Source organism: Eleginops maclovinus, chromosome 1 (genome assembly GCF_036324505.1).
Source record: "Eleginops maclovinus isolate JMC-PN-2008 ecotype Puerto Natales chromosome 1, JC_Emac_rtc_rv5, whole genome shotgun sequence".
NCBI classification, from domain to species: Eukaryota; Metazoa; Chordata; class Actinopteri; order Perciformes; family Eleginopidae; genus Eleginops; species Eleginops maclovinus.
In genome coordinates this window covers 15091546-15103659 of record NC_086349.1, presented here as the reverse complement: position 1 = coordinate 15103659, position 12114 = coordinate 15091546, and the positions used below count along the sequence as shown (strand labels likewise).

The window sequence follows — 12114 nt, the reverse complement described above, 5'->3', positions numbered from 1 at the left end:
ATTTACGCAGTACATTTCAGGTGGTTCTACAGTAGCCCAGACTAGGGGTTTGTCATTCAGGTGCATTTCGGGAGGTGGGTTTCCTCGTTTTTTATAAAGAGCTTCATTTATGCTAGGCGACTGAAAGCAGGCTCCCTGGTTGCCTAGATACAGTGCATTACAGCTGAAGGCTTATTTGTACAGAGGCCAACAACTTTATCCAAACAGACACATGAGGACAGAGTCAGCAGTCAGTTACACCAACAACCAGTTAGGGCCGTAACACAACCATTTAAACAGTAGACCTACAAATAATTAAAATGTTTTGATTTGATTGCATTATAGTCATTCAGTGAGACTATTAGCTTAAATACGATAGGTTTATGTAATGCTATGATCGTGCAATGCAGCAATTATATAGGCTGTATGAAGGCTAAAGCTCTGCTAATGATTTGGCAGATATCTAAACATTGTGGTTGTAAAGAAGTAGTTGGAGCTTTGTGCTACAATTTCACCACATTGTAATGCCTCTGTCACATGTTGTTGATATAGTAAACCTCCAAACTGGTATGACTGTGTTTTGTTTCTCTGCTTGGCAGCTGACTGTGTTCATAAAACATAGGCCTATTGGCTATCTGACCCTCTCGGTCTTTTTAAGTTCCCAAATCTGAATGTTGGTTACGATCAATGTATGTTGGCAGTAAACATCAGTGATCTACCTTTAAAATGCCAACTGTTTGATAATCTGTTTTTTATGCCTCCAGTTATTAGTTTCTATTTTCTGCAGTAACATCATGACTCACCATGCTTCACTGGACTGTTTGATAGAAATTTGTCACAAAAACGCCCCAAAGCGCACAGGAAGCAACTGTAACACACATTTCATGTGTTAGGCCACGCTATCAACAACAAGGAACAACCATACATTATCCTTTCATCTTCATAACAAAACATTTCTTTTGAAATCCGCTGTGTTGTTTTCCAGAAGCAGAAGTAGCAGTCACGGGATGATAAGTCAATCTGTGATGTTTAAACAACTCATGTCCAGTAAAGAAACACAGGTCAAAGCTCAAGTAAAATAGAGGTCTGATGGTATTTGCCATTTTTACCAATAAGTGTTGGCATAGGTTTATAGTCGCAAATTTAAAAGGGCAGCAGGTAGACAAAAGTTATATTGTATGAATCTGCAACAATTAGTGACTACTTTTCCTGAAAGAGCCAGAATTCCAATTATTCCAATGAGCAATACTTCTAAACATTTTCCTTATGTAACAAGATTCCTTTATTTACTAAATGCGTTGAGTGAAGTAAAAGCTATTATTTAAAGAGGATAATGTTGGTGCTCTTACATCTGTTTTATAAATGTTTTTAGAGGCTGCAGATGCAAACTCAGCAGAGGCTAGTTGAAGTGAGTGTTGAGTGTTTACTATGCTGCCTCCAAACAACAGTTTTGTCATCTGTTGAAGCGGCCTGTAAGAATCACTACGTTAAATTACATTCTGCCTTGAGTGAACTGGAACATGTAAGCAGTGTGTAGTCGGTGCACTTTGTGTTACATAATCTATTGATGATCCTATATATGCTCCACTTTTTAAGGTCACTGCTAAGACACAGGATCTTGGAGCTTTGCCAGCACACACTTTCATTAACAACACCTGAGCAGATGACAAAACACAAGGATCGCAAATGAAATTACAGCTACAGATGATATTGTGCATCATTCATTTCTTGTCTGAGCACACTAAAGCTTCTCTATAACTGACAAGATCACACATGGTATGTCTTCAAGGTTTCAAGTTTGTATTGGTCATATGCACAGCATATACGTATGCCAACATATACATATAACGTATATGTTGGCAATGAAAATCTTATATCCCATGCTCCTCCAACAATTCAATATACATGGTGCAAATAAGATAAATAAAATAGTGCAAAAAGAGAGAAGAATATTTACAATAACAACAAAGATTTAAGGTTGTAAAATATATACATAGGTGGAATACATTGAAATTATTTAAATACCTGATAAAGTCTACTTCAATTTTTCTTGTCTGGAAATTAGAACAAATAGAACTCAATGTTTAGGAGAGCCTTTGGTCCTGTTTAGACAATGCATTGTAGTGCACTTTTCTGCCTTAAGGGAAACATGTCTTGTGGTTCTATTAAACATGATGTATTAAATATAGGGTATTCTCAGTTCATGTGAAAGAATCAGTTTGTAAAAGAAAAGGAATCCCTTTAAGGTTATTTCCAGTAACAGCCTGATTTGAATCACCTTGGCTCAGGACAGGATGAATGATTGGACCGCCTTCAAGGGTAAATATTACAATATATTAGAGTTGTTTTTCCTTGACTGAGCCTCATAAAAAGGTTAATGCATTCACTCACCCACTCGAGGCATAACATGTGGATGGAATCTGAAATGCTTTTAAGATGAATTCACCCACAGCTTTCCATCAGAGGCCATTTTTGCTCATTCAACTACCCTGAACTATATTTAGTGGTTCAAATAAGCTCCACTCATTAAAATGACCATTGCAAACACAACACACTTACAAGACGATTTTTTTACCTAAGGATGTTCCGACAACTGCTCAGTTGCTCTCTGAGGTTGAAGCAGCCAGTCACTGTTGTTACCACTGGCTTAATATTCCTTTTTCAAAGCAGGGATTTGAAAACATTTAACCATGACAAATGAACAGGCACTGCAGTGTCTGAACACTACCCAGTTTAGCATTTGGAATAGTTGTCAAATCTCATTGTCATCCATGCAATGCACTACCAGATTAAACCCATAGGTTTATAAAGTTCTGAGTTACCTTTACCAACTGCACCTCTTAAATGATGCACACATTACTTCCATACTATGTCCACTAGGACAATCCTGAAATGTGTCATTCAATAAGAGTACTTGAAATAATGGTGCATTTTGATCCTTTAAGTTTAAGATTTTAAAACAGTTCACAATTCAACCTTTTTTACACTGTAGTGCTGCTACTTTTAAATCTACTAAAATATCCAAGTACTTCTACTGCCGCCAATTATAGGAACACCTGGGAAAGGCACCTCCTTGTAAGCAAACAGCTTGTAAAAAAAAAAAAGACACAAGATCTTCCCATTATTTAGAAACCAAAACCTTTAATCACAGTATAAACAAAAGACAAAAGTTGAGGAATTAAGAACAATGAGTCCAGAATGTCCCCGAGGAAAAGCCTGTTATCCAGCAGGTTTTGAATCAGTGCTCCAGCATATATCAGCTGCTGCAGCTCCACGGCCTCGTGTTGGTTTGGGCTCCACTGACAGACTTGACACCGGGAGGGTCCTGGTCAGGGTCTTCAGCTGCTCACCGGGCTGGTTGTTTCACAACATGTGCTGTCAGCCATGGCGAAGAAGACAGCCTACTTGGACCTCTGCCTCATCTTTCTCCTTTTACGCTTCAGTCTGAAAAATGTTTACAAGATGCAATCAGACTAAATTCCTTAAACATGCTGTAATGGTAGACTTAATGTGCATTTTGTATATTGTCCAATTCCTAATTTTTGCATGTTTCTTAACTAAAGTCAAGCCATCTTTGGCTCTTTACTTAAATGTATGATGACTAAAGTTACCCTAATACTATTGCATTAAAAGACATGCGCCATCAAGTCTTACCTGCGCATGCGCTTCTTCCTCCACTGTAAAAATAAAAGACAGACAACGTTAAATGACTCGGTTAGGTAAAATGCATTGTCTTAAAACACAAGCACATGTTCGCAACGGTGGTTAAACGTGACATAGAAATGGTAAAATACAATTTGTAAAACTAAAATCAGGTGTACATGCTGTGCTGGGCCGTCGACATGCTCAAACTGGCTAGCTCGCTAAAGTTAGCACCACCAGGAACAATGATTATTTAATCATACAGACATAAAATACAAACCTTAGCTCTCATGTCGAGACGAGAAAGCTAAAAGGAGAAGAAAACATGTGAAGGATTAGTTGGATTGATTCAAAAACACAAAGATTCAGTTGGATTGTGATCAGCAGCTGAGGACTCACGTACCAAACGCTAAGGAATCGTCTCCACGAAGAACGTCATAACTTGGCGACGTCGTATTTATAGTGGTTTTACACGTCATCTGAATTGGACCGCGGGAAAATTTGGGAAATGTAGTTTTCTAGAAAGAAAAATACTTGCTTGTGTCAAACCATTGCTGTAGCCTTTAATGTGATTTACATGTCCAGTGTCCCGGTTTATTATTTCTGCATAACTTTGTACTGACCACAGAAATAAAATATAAATTATAAAAATATATGAAATGTTTAAGCCTATTATATATAAGTAGAAAATGTTACTCAGGTGATTAGTAATACTATATTGATTAAAATACATGATCTTTAGGGCCCTAGCTAGCATTTATAAGTCATGAACTTAAGTCTTTTTTATATTTATTGTGTTGTGTGTCGGAATTTTTAGGCCTAGTGCGCTCTTATAGACCAACAAGAAACTAAATAGAAGGTAAATACTGATGATTCAGAATTTTTCCCATCCAAAATGTTTTACCAGCAGTGCTGAAGGCTTTCATACTGCATTAAGACCTTCATGCTGAAACAGAGCATTTATAAAAAGTAAATTATTTTATGAAACAAAACAAATATTTGAAAAAGGCTTTAAGAATATAGTTTTTTATTTATACCCTCATGTCAAATACATTCTACCGTCCTCTCTCAACCAAAACAAGTATGTTTGTAGTACATACGTTAATGCTGGTTGTTTTACTGTTCTCTTACAAGTTCCCGGTTCAGAGTTTAAGTATATTTAGGATTTAATTATCACAGAATCTCAATATGTTGTAGTCATATTCCCCAAAATCGTCTTCATAATAGATGATTCCTTATTTATTCCAGCAGCCCTTTAACTCTGTACCAGTCTTATGGTTGATGATTGATTTATGCAATGAAATAACATTCATTTTATTTGAGGGTTGATCATTAGTATTCAAAACCATAACAAAACAACCCTTTTCGTCAACACAATTAGCTGAATACACAGTCAAAAGAGACAACTACACAAATGATGTCAGGTGGCTTTTTAATGTTTCCAAAAATAGTCTCTGAAACTAGGATTTGTTTTACAAAATCATCCATTATTCATCAGGTATGGAGTTCTTATGTAAACACAGACTCGATGGTGGCACCAGAGGACTGAATGCTGAACCCTTGGCAGGAGTTAGACCATCCACAACTGAGAAATTGTTTTTTTTACTAGTTAAATTGCTCAACTACAAGGTCTTAAATTGTCAGTTTCAGAAATTATTAGCTGAGTAACCTACAGTTTATTCCTAGAAGTGTACACAATGTACTAGAGTAGACGGACTAAGCGAGAGCAGTATAAATGCGTTAATTAACGTGACTGTCAATCAATAATAATGATGTCATGCTTAAAACTTCAAGGTTCAAGACAGATGTTATACATTTCTGCCCACAACTTAACACTCATTTCAAAAGGCATGGCTTCAGGTTTATGACCTCAAGGAATTTATCCGAATGCCACACAATTACGCTGACACAGAATTGTGCATTCATCATCCTTGGCCGCTCTGTCAAACTCATTTTATTTTCCATCTTTCACTACAGTTATGTGGAGAAAGGGACGAAGGCTCAAGGAGAGTCGAATGGTTAAATGTTCCAGTGACTATTATGGCTTTTTTCTCAAAACATCCTCTTTTGTAGCAGAATTATCCACTGCTGAGAGGAGAGGCTGTCTCAAGGACAATGAGATTTACTAGGGATGTACGTGTGTGTGTGTGTGTGTGTGTTTGCGTGTCTGGTTATATGTGGAGTGACAGAATTTAGGAGCAGCATCATCCCAAACTGACATCAGTTAGATTCAGAGGTATTCACAGCGGCTATACCCGCAAGTGCCTCAGACAGCTGGGACAGAAGGATTCATGACGTCTGTTCTTTGGGTCATCACATGTCTGCAAGACAATTTTATTCTGCAGCTTCGGTCTCCATCGCCTGTCCGGTTGCACTCTCAACAGTCTTTGAGGCCTTTAAAATAAAAAACACAAAAATTAACAATGATTGAAATTGAAAAGGAAAACATTTGGAGCAAGTATTTTTTAATGCTCCCCTGTAACTCACCTTCTTTTTCTTCTTCTTCTGAGTCTTGCGGCTGGCTGAGCTTTGAAGCAAAGTCTTTAAATGGTAAAAAGAAAAAAGACAACAATGAATCTCATATCCTGAAACAAAACCTCAACACACAATAGCTTTGAACTGTAGCACATTTTACCTTCAGCTCTTGGTCCTCCACCTCATACTCAGACTTGTAGAGCTCTGGATCAAACAGGCTGTTTGTGATTCGCAGAGGTCCATTGGCCATGAGCAGTACAGTGAACTTGAACTGGGCAACAAATTCACCTGGACAAAGAACAGATTGAAAGTTGCATTACACAGTCTGACTTTGTCTCAATTCTAACCTCCAAATGTTACAGTTCACTGGGCAACATAAGACATGGACACAATGGTAGATATGTCATGAGAACAGACACTCCAGTCAATGCCTTCATCCTAAAAACGCCATACTACAGGTACCGTCAGGGCTTGAGACTACTGTCACTGCGGGAGGTTTTCTACACCGCAAACCAATTTTCTATAATATAATACGGTCTGACAGTTTGAGGACACCCGTATACTTGATCACTTTATTTTCCATTGGACAGGGAAGATATCGTCTACATGATAAAAAATGTAATATATTTTCTTTTGGACAGTTGGTCAAACAAATCAAGACATCTGAGGAAGTCACCTTGGGCTGAGAGATGTTGTGGATGCTTTTCATTTTTTTCTTTTGTACTTTTATGGGCAAATCTAATTATCAACAAAATAAGTCCTAAATGGAACTCTTATGAACTGATGTTTCCTGACACTTCCTGTTACATTCATACATATTTTTATTTTGAGGGCATATACCAGAGGATATAATTGCATGTATGGTCCACTAGTTGCTCAAAGACACAGAACAACAAGCAAATAATGAATCATCCTGGCATACAGATTTAAGTACAAGTAAAGTCTTCCAAAGAAACATTCAGCTCTCACTTTATTTTGTTCCCATATAAAACTTATTACGTTTTTTTTTTTACTACTAAGCCCTTAATTACAGCACTTTTGTTCCACTCACCTTCTTTCTCATGCAGCACGTTGAAAGGCTGCAACAGCTCATGTTTGGCACACTCCACCACACCCAACCTGGCCTTGCCTTCATCGTCAAACGCTCTGGTGACACATACAAAGAAATGAAAGTGAGTGGATGAAACTTCTCTTTTATCAAAGAAAAAATTCAAGTATTATCATTTATGTGCAGTTTTAGGTTTGCTACCTCAGAGTGAAAGGCATTGTGTCGAAGCGTCTCTCCATCTCACTGAAAAATGTACGAGATGTTTTCATCTTTAAGCCGTACACCTTGTTGGGGTCTCGTTTGTAAACGGTGGTCCTCTGACCTCCATCCCTTGCCTGTGTTGCAAAACATTATATTATTATGCTATTAAGCAATTATCAAAATTAAGAGAATCAAATCACATTAACACCAAGTTTCCTCTCACCTTTCCCTCTCCAGTGCTAATGAGCACATCCACTGCATATACCTCATGCACTTCAAACTCAGCCTTCTCATGGTCCTTTCTACAAAAACAAAGTGACAAGATCCTCTACTGTTAAAAACACCCAAGAGGTTTAATATTTGGTTAGACAGGAAGCACTGGTTGAGTGAACTCACTTTTGCTGGTCTGTTGGATTTTGGATGATTGTTTTCTCCCCATCGATCACATGTTGTTTGAGCTGATGGGACAGCATCCCTGCACAGATGGAACCAATACGCTGAGTCAAGCTGGTCAAATTACAATCGGAAATGTATACCATTGGTATCACAGGTATTGAATATGCAAATGTTCAATAACACCCACCTTCAATAGGGGAGCACTTGAATGACTTTGCAATCTTGTTCCAGGCTTCTGTGACCTGGGAGTTCTGAAGGAAGAGAGGTAATTATATTTATAAATTGAAGAAAAAGCAATCATGGTGTGGCTAAAATCAGTGGTCACGGTGGTTGACGTTTACCTGGTTTCCTGGCTTAACAAGACGAAGAGCTGCCTCAGCACACAGGTGTGCAGCTTTGAGAACGTCAGCCTTGCGTCCCGTCAGTGGGTTTTCCTGAGGTACCACAAAAGTAAAGTGTATTAGTTAGATATAAGAGGTTACTTAGCAAAGTATTACTAGCTGTTAATGGTGTGACTAACAGTGCAGGTATAATTCAACACTGACTACAAACCTTGGTCACTCCAACAACAAAGCTGTGAGCCACATTTGAGATGAAGCCATCAACGTGCACACCCAGATCACTGAGTACAAACAGAACGGGAAAACATGAGCCAGAGAAAGTATCTGCAAATACAATATAATCTATTTGTATCTCGTACACAGGATGGAAAAAGGGAAACATTGTGTAGCCTACATTTTGACAACGTCTCCGTCCTTCAGTATGACATCAGGGTCACTCTTCAGAGGGGAATGATGGCATACACAGTTGTTAACGGAAACACAAGTAGGAAAAGCACTACCTACGAGAAAAAAAGAGGGTGAATGAGGAGACTGCTGACGTAGAGACATTGATGATGACTGACGAAATACTACAATAGACATACCTTTCTTCATGTCTTTTTCCTTCTTGAAGATCTTCCCAGTTTCTGCCATGACAAAGGCATCTCCCTTTTGACACAGGCTGAGAACAGAGACTCCAGGCATAGCTGCCTCGACCACTGTCTTCAGAGCCTCTGCATGACAAGAGAAAAATGATGAAGTTTAAATAGTAGGTCAGTAACACAAGTACACATGGGCTACAACTAATCAATGTTTGCATCATTGGTTATTTGAATGATTATGTCTAGGTCAGTTGATTAATATTTTTTTTAATTAACGTTATCATTTATGAAATTTCCAACAACATTTTCTAAGCTCTTCATTCATAAAACCCCCAGTTCTAAACAATGTATTTTCTATTTATTTCTTTGATTAATCCCATATCATTCCAGCAGTAGTACAGTTTGTATATTTTTAAACAGGCGCCAGGCTCACACCACTGTGGGAACATAGCACGGTTTGTTAAAAGAAGACTCTTGTTCACTGTTCAGGGTTCAATTAATGGATAGTGTGTGTCCACAGCATTAGAGCATCATTACACTGTGAACAACTCATTTGATATGGACTAAGCTGGAGTTACATCAAGTAGAAAACAAACATTTGACAGACTGTCTGACAGCTGTACATCAGCTAGAAACAGCATAATGCTAGTGGTAAATTAGATGTCTTAACTTCAGATAAATAGATCAGCTGTGATAAATTACAATACAAAATCACAAGGACACAGGGTGTCATTTATGCAACCCTGATGTAAAGACCCTACAGATGAAATCATCTCCACAATCTAGCAGGGGTCAAAGGACAGACTGGGAAGGAAAAATGTATACTGAGCAATATGATTTTCGTTCAGTAAAGATGAGGATAATTGGAACATTGGATATTTTGAGGCTGTCTTTTTTTAAGAGGAAGTTAATTAAGTGTTTACCTAACAACACAAATACATTATCTGAGATGAGTTTAGTTCAGATTCACAGTGGCAAACATGTGAAGGGTTTACTATAGGTGTATTTAAACTTTACTGGCACAAAGGTCAGCTGTTCAATCTATAGACTGCCAACCAAAGACCCTAGGGCAGCTGACAGGTGTGTGAGTAACCTTTGAGTGTGAAGGTGCAGACTATGAAAAAGCATGTTAAACATGCATTTTAACTTTATTAATAAAATGTAAAAATGTTATACTTGTGTTTGGGATGCTAAAAAAATCTGAAATATTGATATGCCTTTAGCCATGAGGGCAAAAGACTGATGCTTTTAGGTGTGTTAAATTTAGATTTGAATCCCATTAAACACACTTCAAGGTGAACTATTAATTGCACACTAATGATGTTGTGTGCATACACGTGGTCTTCAAATACTATAGTTGTTTGAACGAAATGTAATAACAGTATGTTTAGCAACATTTACGATTCATGTTGGTCACTAAACATGTAGAACGTGATTTAGTTCAATACGTAATTTTAGTTGAACACGGAGTAGCGGTTATTTAACTCACGCTAGCTTAACTTACTTGTGACTTTAAATGACACCTTAAAAACAACCAGATTTCCAGTTTCCCAAGTTACATAACGCTTTTATACATCACAATTTAAAAGCCCTGTATGTTTATATTTAAATATCGGCTACTCAGTCTGTGAAACATGCCCATATTGTTGTTCAGTTGAGCACTTGTCATTGTTATCCGTTACGTTAGCAGTTGCAGCTAGCTAACGTTTGCTAGTGAGGTAGCTAAGCCACATAGCTGCTCAGCTAGCCCACCAGGCTAAGTTGACAGCAATGGGTCCTTAAACAAACAAGGGACATGTTAAATAAGAACTACACATAACATTACTAGCTATAACACGCTTTATGTTTTGTTCACATTAAATAAAGGCCCGCCGTTTAATATGATCTGCAACTGGTACTGATGCGGCACATGGCAAAACAGCTGCCTGGGTATGACTAGCCAACACTGCTAGCTAACACTGCTAGCTAACATCACACGGGTCCTGATACTTATCGACAGTCAAAACGGTGCGTTAAAGCGGCATTTCACTCACGATTCGCAATCTCGGCCCCCATCTTATACTTGGTGACAACTAAGTCATCGGCAATGGTCTGCTCCTGTGCATCGTCATCTCCAGACATGTTGGCAGTGTTGTCTGCGAAGTCTAGAGTAACTTTTTGCCCGGCGGATGTCAGTCAGTCACTGTACAGACCACGCTGCTCTCCGATCGGCCCGCCCGACTCCAGCAGGCACAGCTCTAGATCCCGCCTGCTGCCCAAGATACACTCTGCGGTCAAGATTGTTCACGGTATAACGTCGTCGTGTTACACCCGAAAAAGGCAAGTGGCATATTTTAAATCACATCTTCTGTGTTTAAAATTAAACCATACACAAGTATTCATAGCCATTAGCCAACACCAAAGTATGCTGACTAATAGCTGTTAATGTATTCCTTCTGGCTATGACATTTCTAAAAAGTATATGTGTCAGAGATGCTATTAGATATTGAGGAAACTGAGGAAATGCCCCCAAAAAAAGAAAGAAAAGGAAATGAAAGAAGTTTTATAAATGTATGGCAATACTAATCACTTACTCACATGATCTAAGTCACTTAATTCGTAATTACGGAAGAAGTTAATATGACTGAAAAGCTTACGTAGGTATGTAAATGATTAATATATAAAAAATATATATATATATTTGATTCTAAGACATGTTTAATATTTGTGTTTATGGTTCTCAGATATTTATAATGTGTGTTTATGTCTCCAAGTGTTTTATAATATGTCTGTTTATGATTCCAAGAGACTTACGTTTTTTAATTATTATTATTTACACGTATATTATCTGTTCCCTATTTATCAAGCTCAGGCCTGTAACACAATGAAAAGGTTATAATTAATGTGAGAAAAAATCTGAATATCAAAAAAAGGGAAAGATCCCATTTAAATGAAATTAAGAAAATGGAGATGTACCAGCCAAGCTATTACTCTTAGGATACAGTTTATATAGTACATATTATTTTTGATCTGATAGGCAACACAGTTAGTGCAACTATCAACATTTTAAAAGGGCTTGCTAAATCCTTCTAAACTAGATTACGCAATACACTGTCGTAAACCCATTAAAGCCTTTAACTGCGTTCGAACGGAAACGGAAAAAGGAAGCATTGAACTCTCACTTCGCTGATCATCTTTGATTGTCCTCCGACCAAATCGCGCGGGAGTGTGTAACTGATGCGTTCACATGCCTCCATCTCATTTTCTGCTGTTATCTGTTACAAATACCTCTGTATCCTCTGCACACATTCAGGGCACATGTGTACAAATCCTTCTACTATTTTTAATTCATCATATTGAAACATGTTTTTTTAAGTTTATATATAATGTATCATATAAAAATATAATTATGTCCGTTTTTCTATTTATTTACTACACACATAAATGACAGGTGATTAGATATTTGAAAAAT

The 12114-nt window shown here is 37.7% G+C and overlaps 1 protein-coding gene across 1 annotated transcript; it reads right to left on the bottom strand.

The window, feature by feature from the left end:
- Positions 1–3100: 3100 nt before the first annotated feature.
- On the bottom strand, positions 3101–10934 carry pa2g4b (proliferation-associated 2G4, b). Its single transcript, XM_063881963.1, has 16 exons — positions 10697–10934; positions 8667–8795; positions 8477–8582; positions 8294–8363; positions 8083–8175; positions 7929–7992; positions 7742–7820; positions 7569–7647; positions 7346–7479; positions 7148–7242; positions 6257–6384; positions 6109–6162; positions 4025–6015; positions 3902–3928; positions 3634–3656; positions 3101–3423 (listed from the first exon to the last, which is right to left on the bottom strand). Exons 1-13 carry the CDS (start codon positions 10782–10784, stop codon positions 5956–5958), a joined length of 1179 nt encoding a protein of 392 aa, XP_063738033.1. The 5' UTR covers positions 10785–10934; the 3' UTR covers positions 3101–3423; positions 3634–3656; positions 3902–3928; positions 4025–5955.
- Positions 10935–12114: the final 1180 nt, after the last annotated feature.

What these genes read in the sequence shown, in the direction of transcription:
- pa2g4b (XM_063881963.1), bottom strand. Translation starts at nt 10,784, where the DNA reads ATGTCTGGAGATGACGATGCACAGGAGCAGACCATTGCCGATGACTTA. An exon ending in GGGGGCCGAGATTGCGAATC is followed by an intron (nt 8,796 to 10,696) that starts GTGAGTGAAATG and finishes CTTGTCATGCAG; the next exon opens with AGGCTCTGAAGACAGTGGTC. An exon ending in AATCCAACAGACCAGCAAAA is followed by an intron (nt 7,648 to 7,741) that starts GTGAGTTCACTC and finishes TTGTTTTTGTAG; the next exon opens with AAAGGACCATGAGAAGGCTG.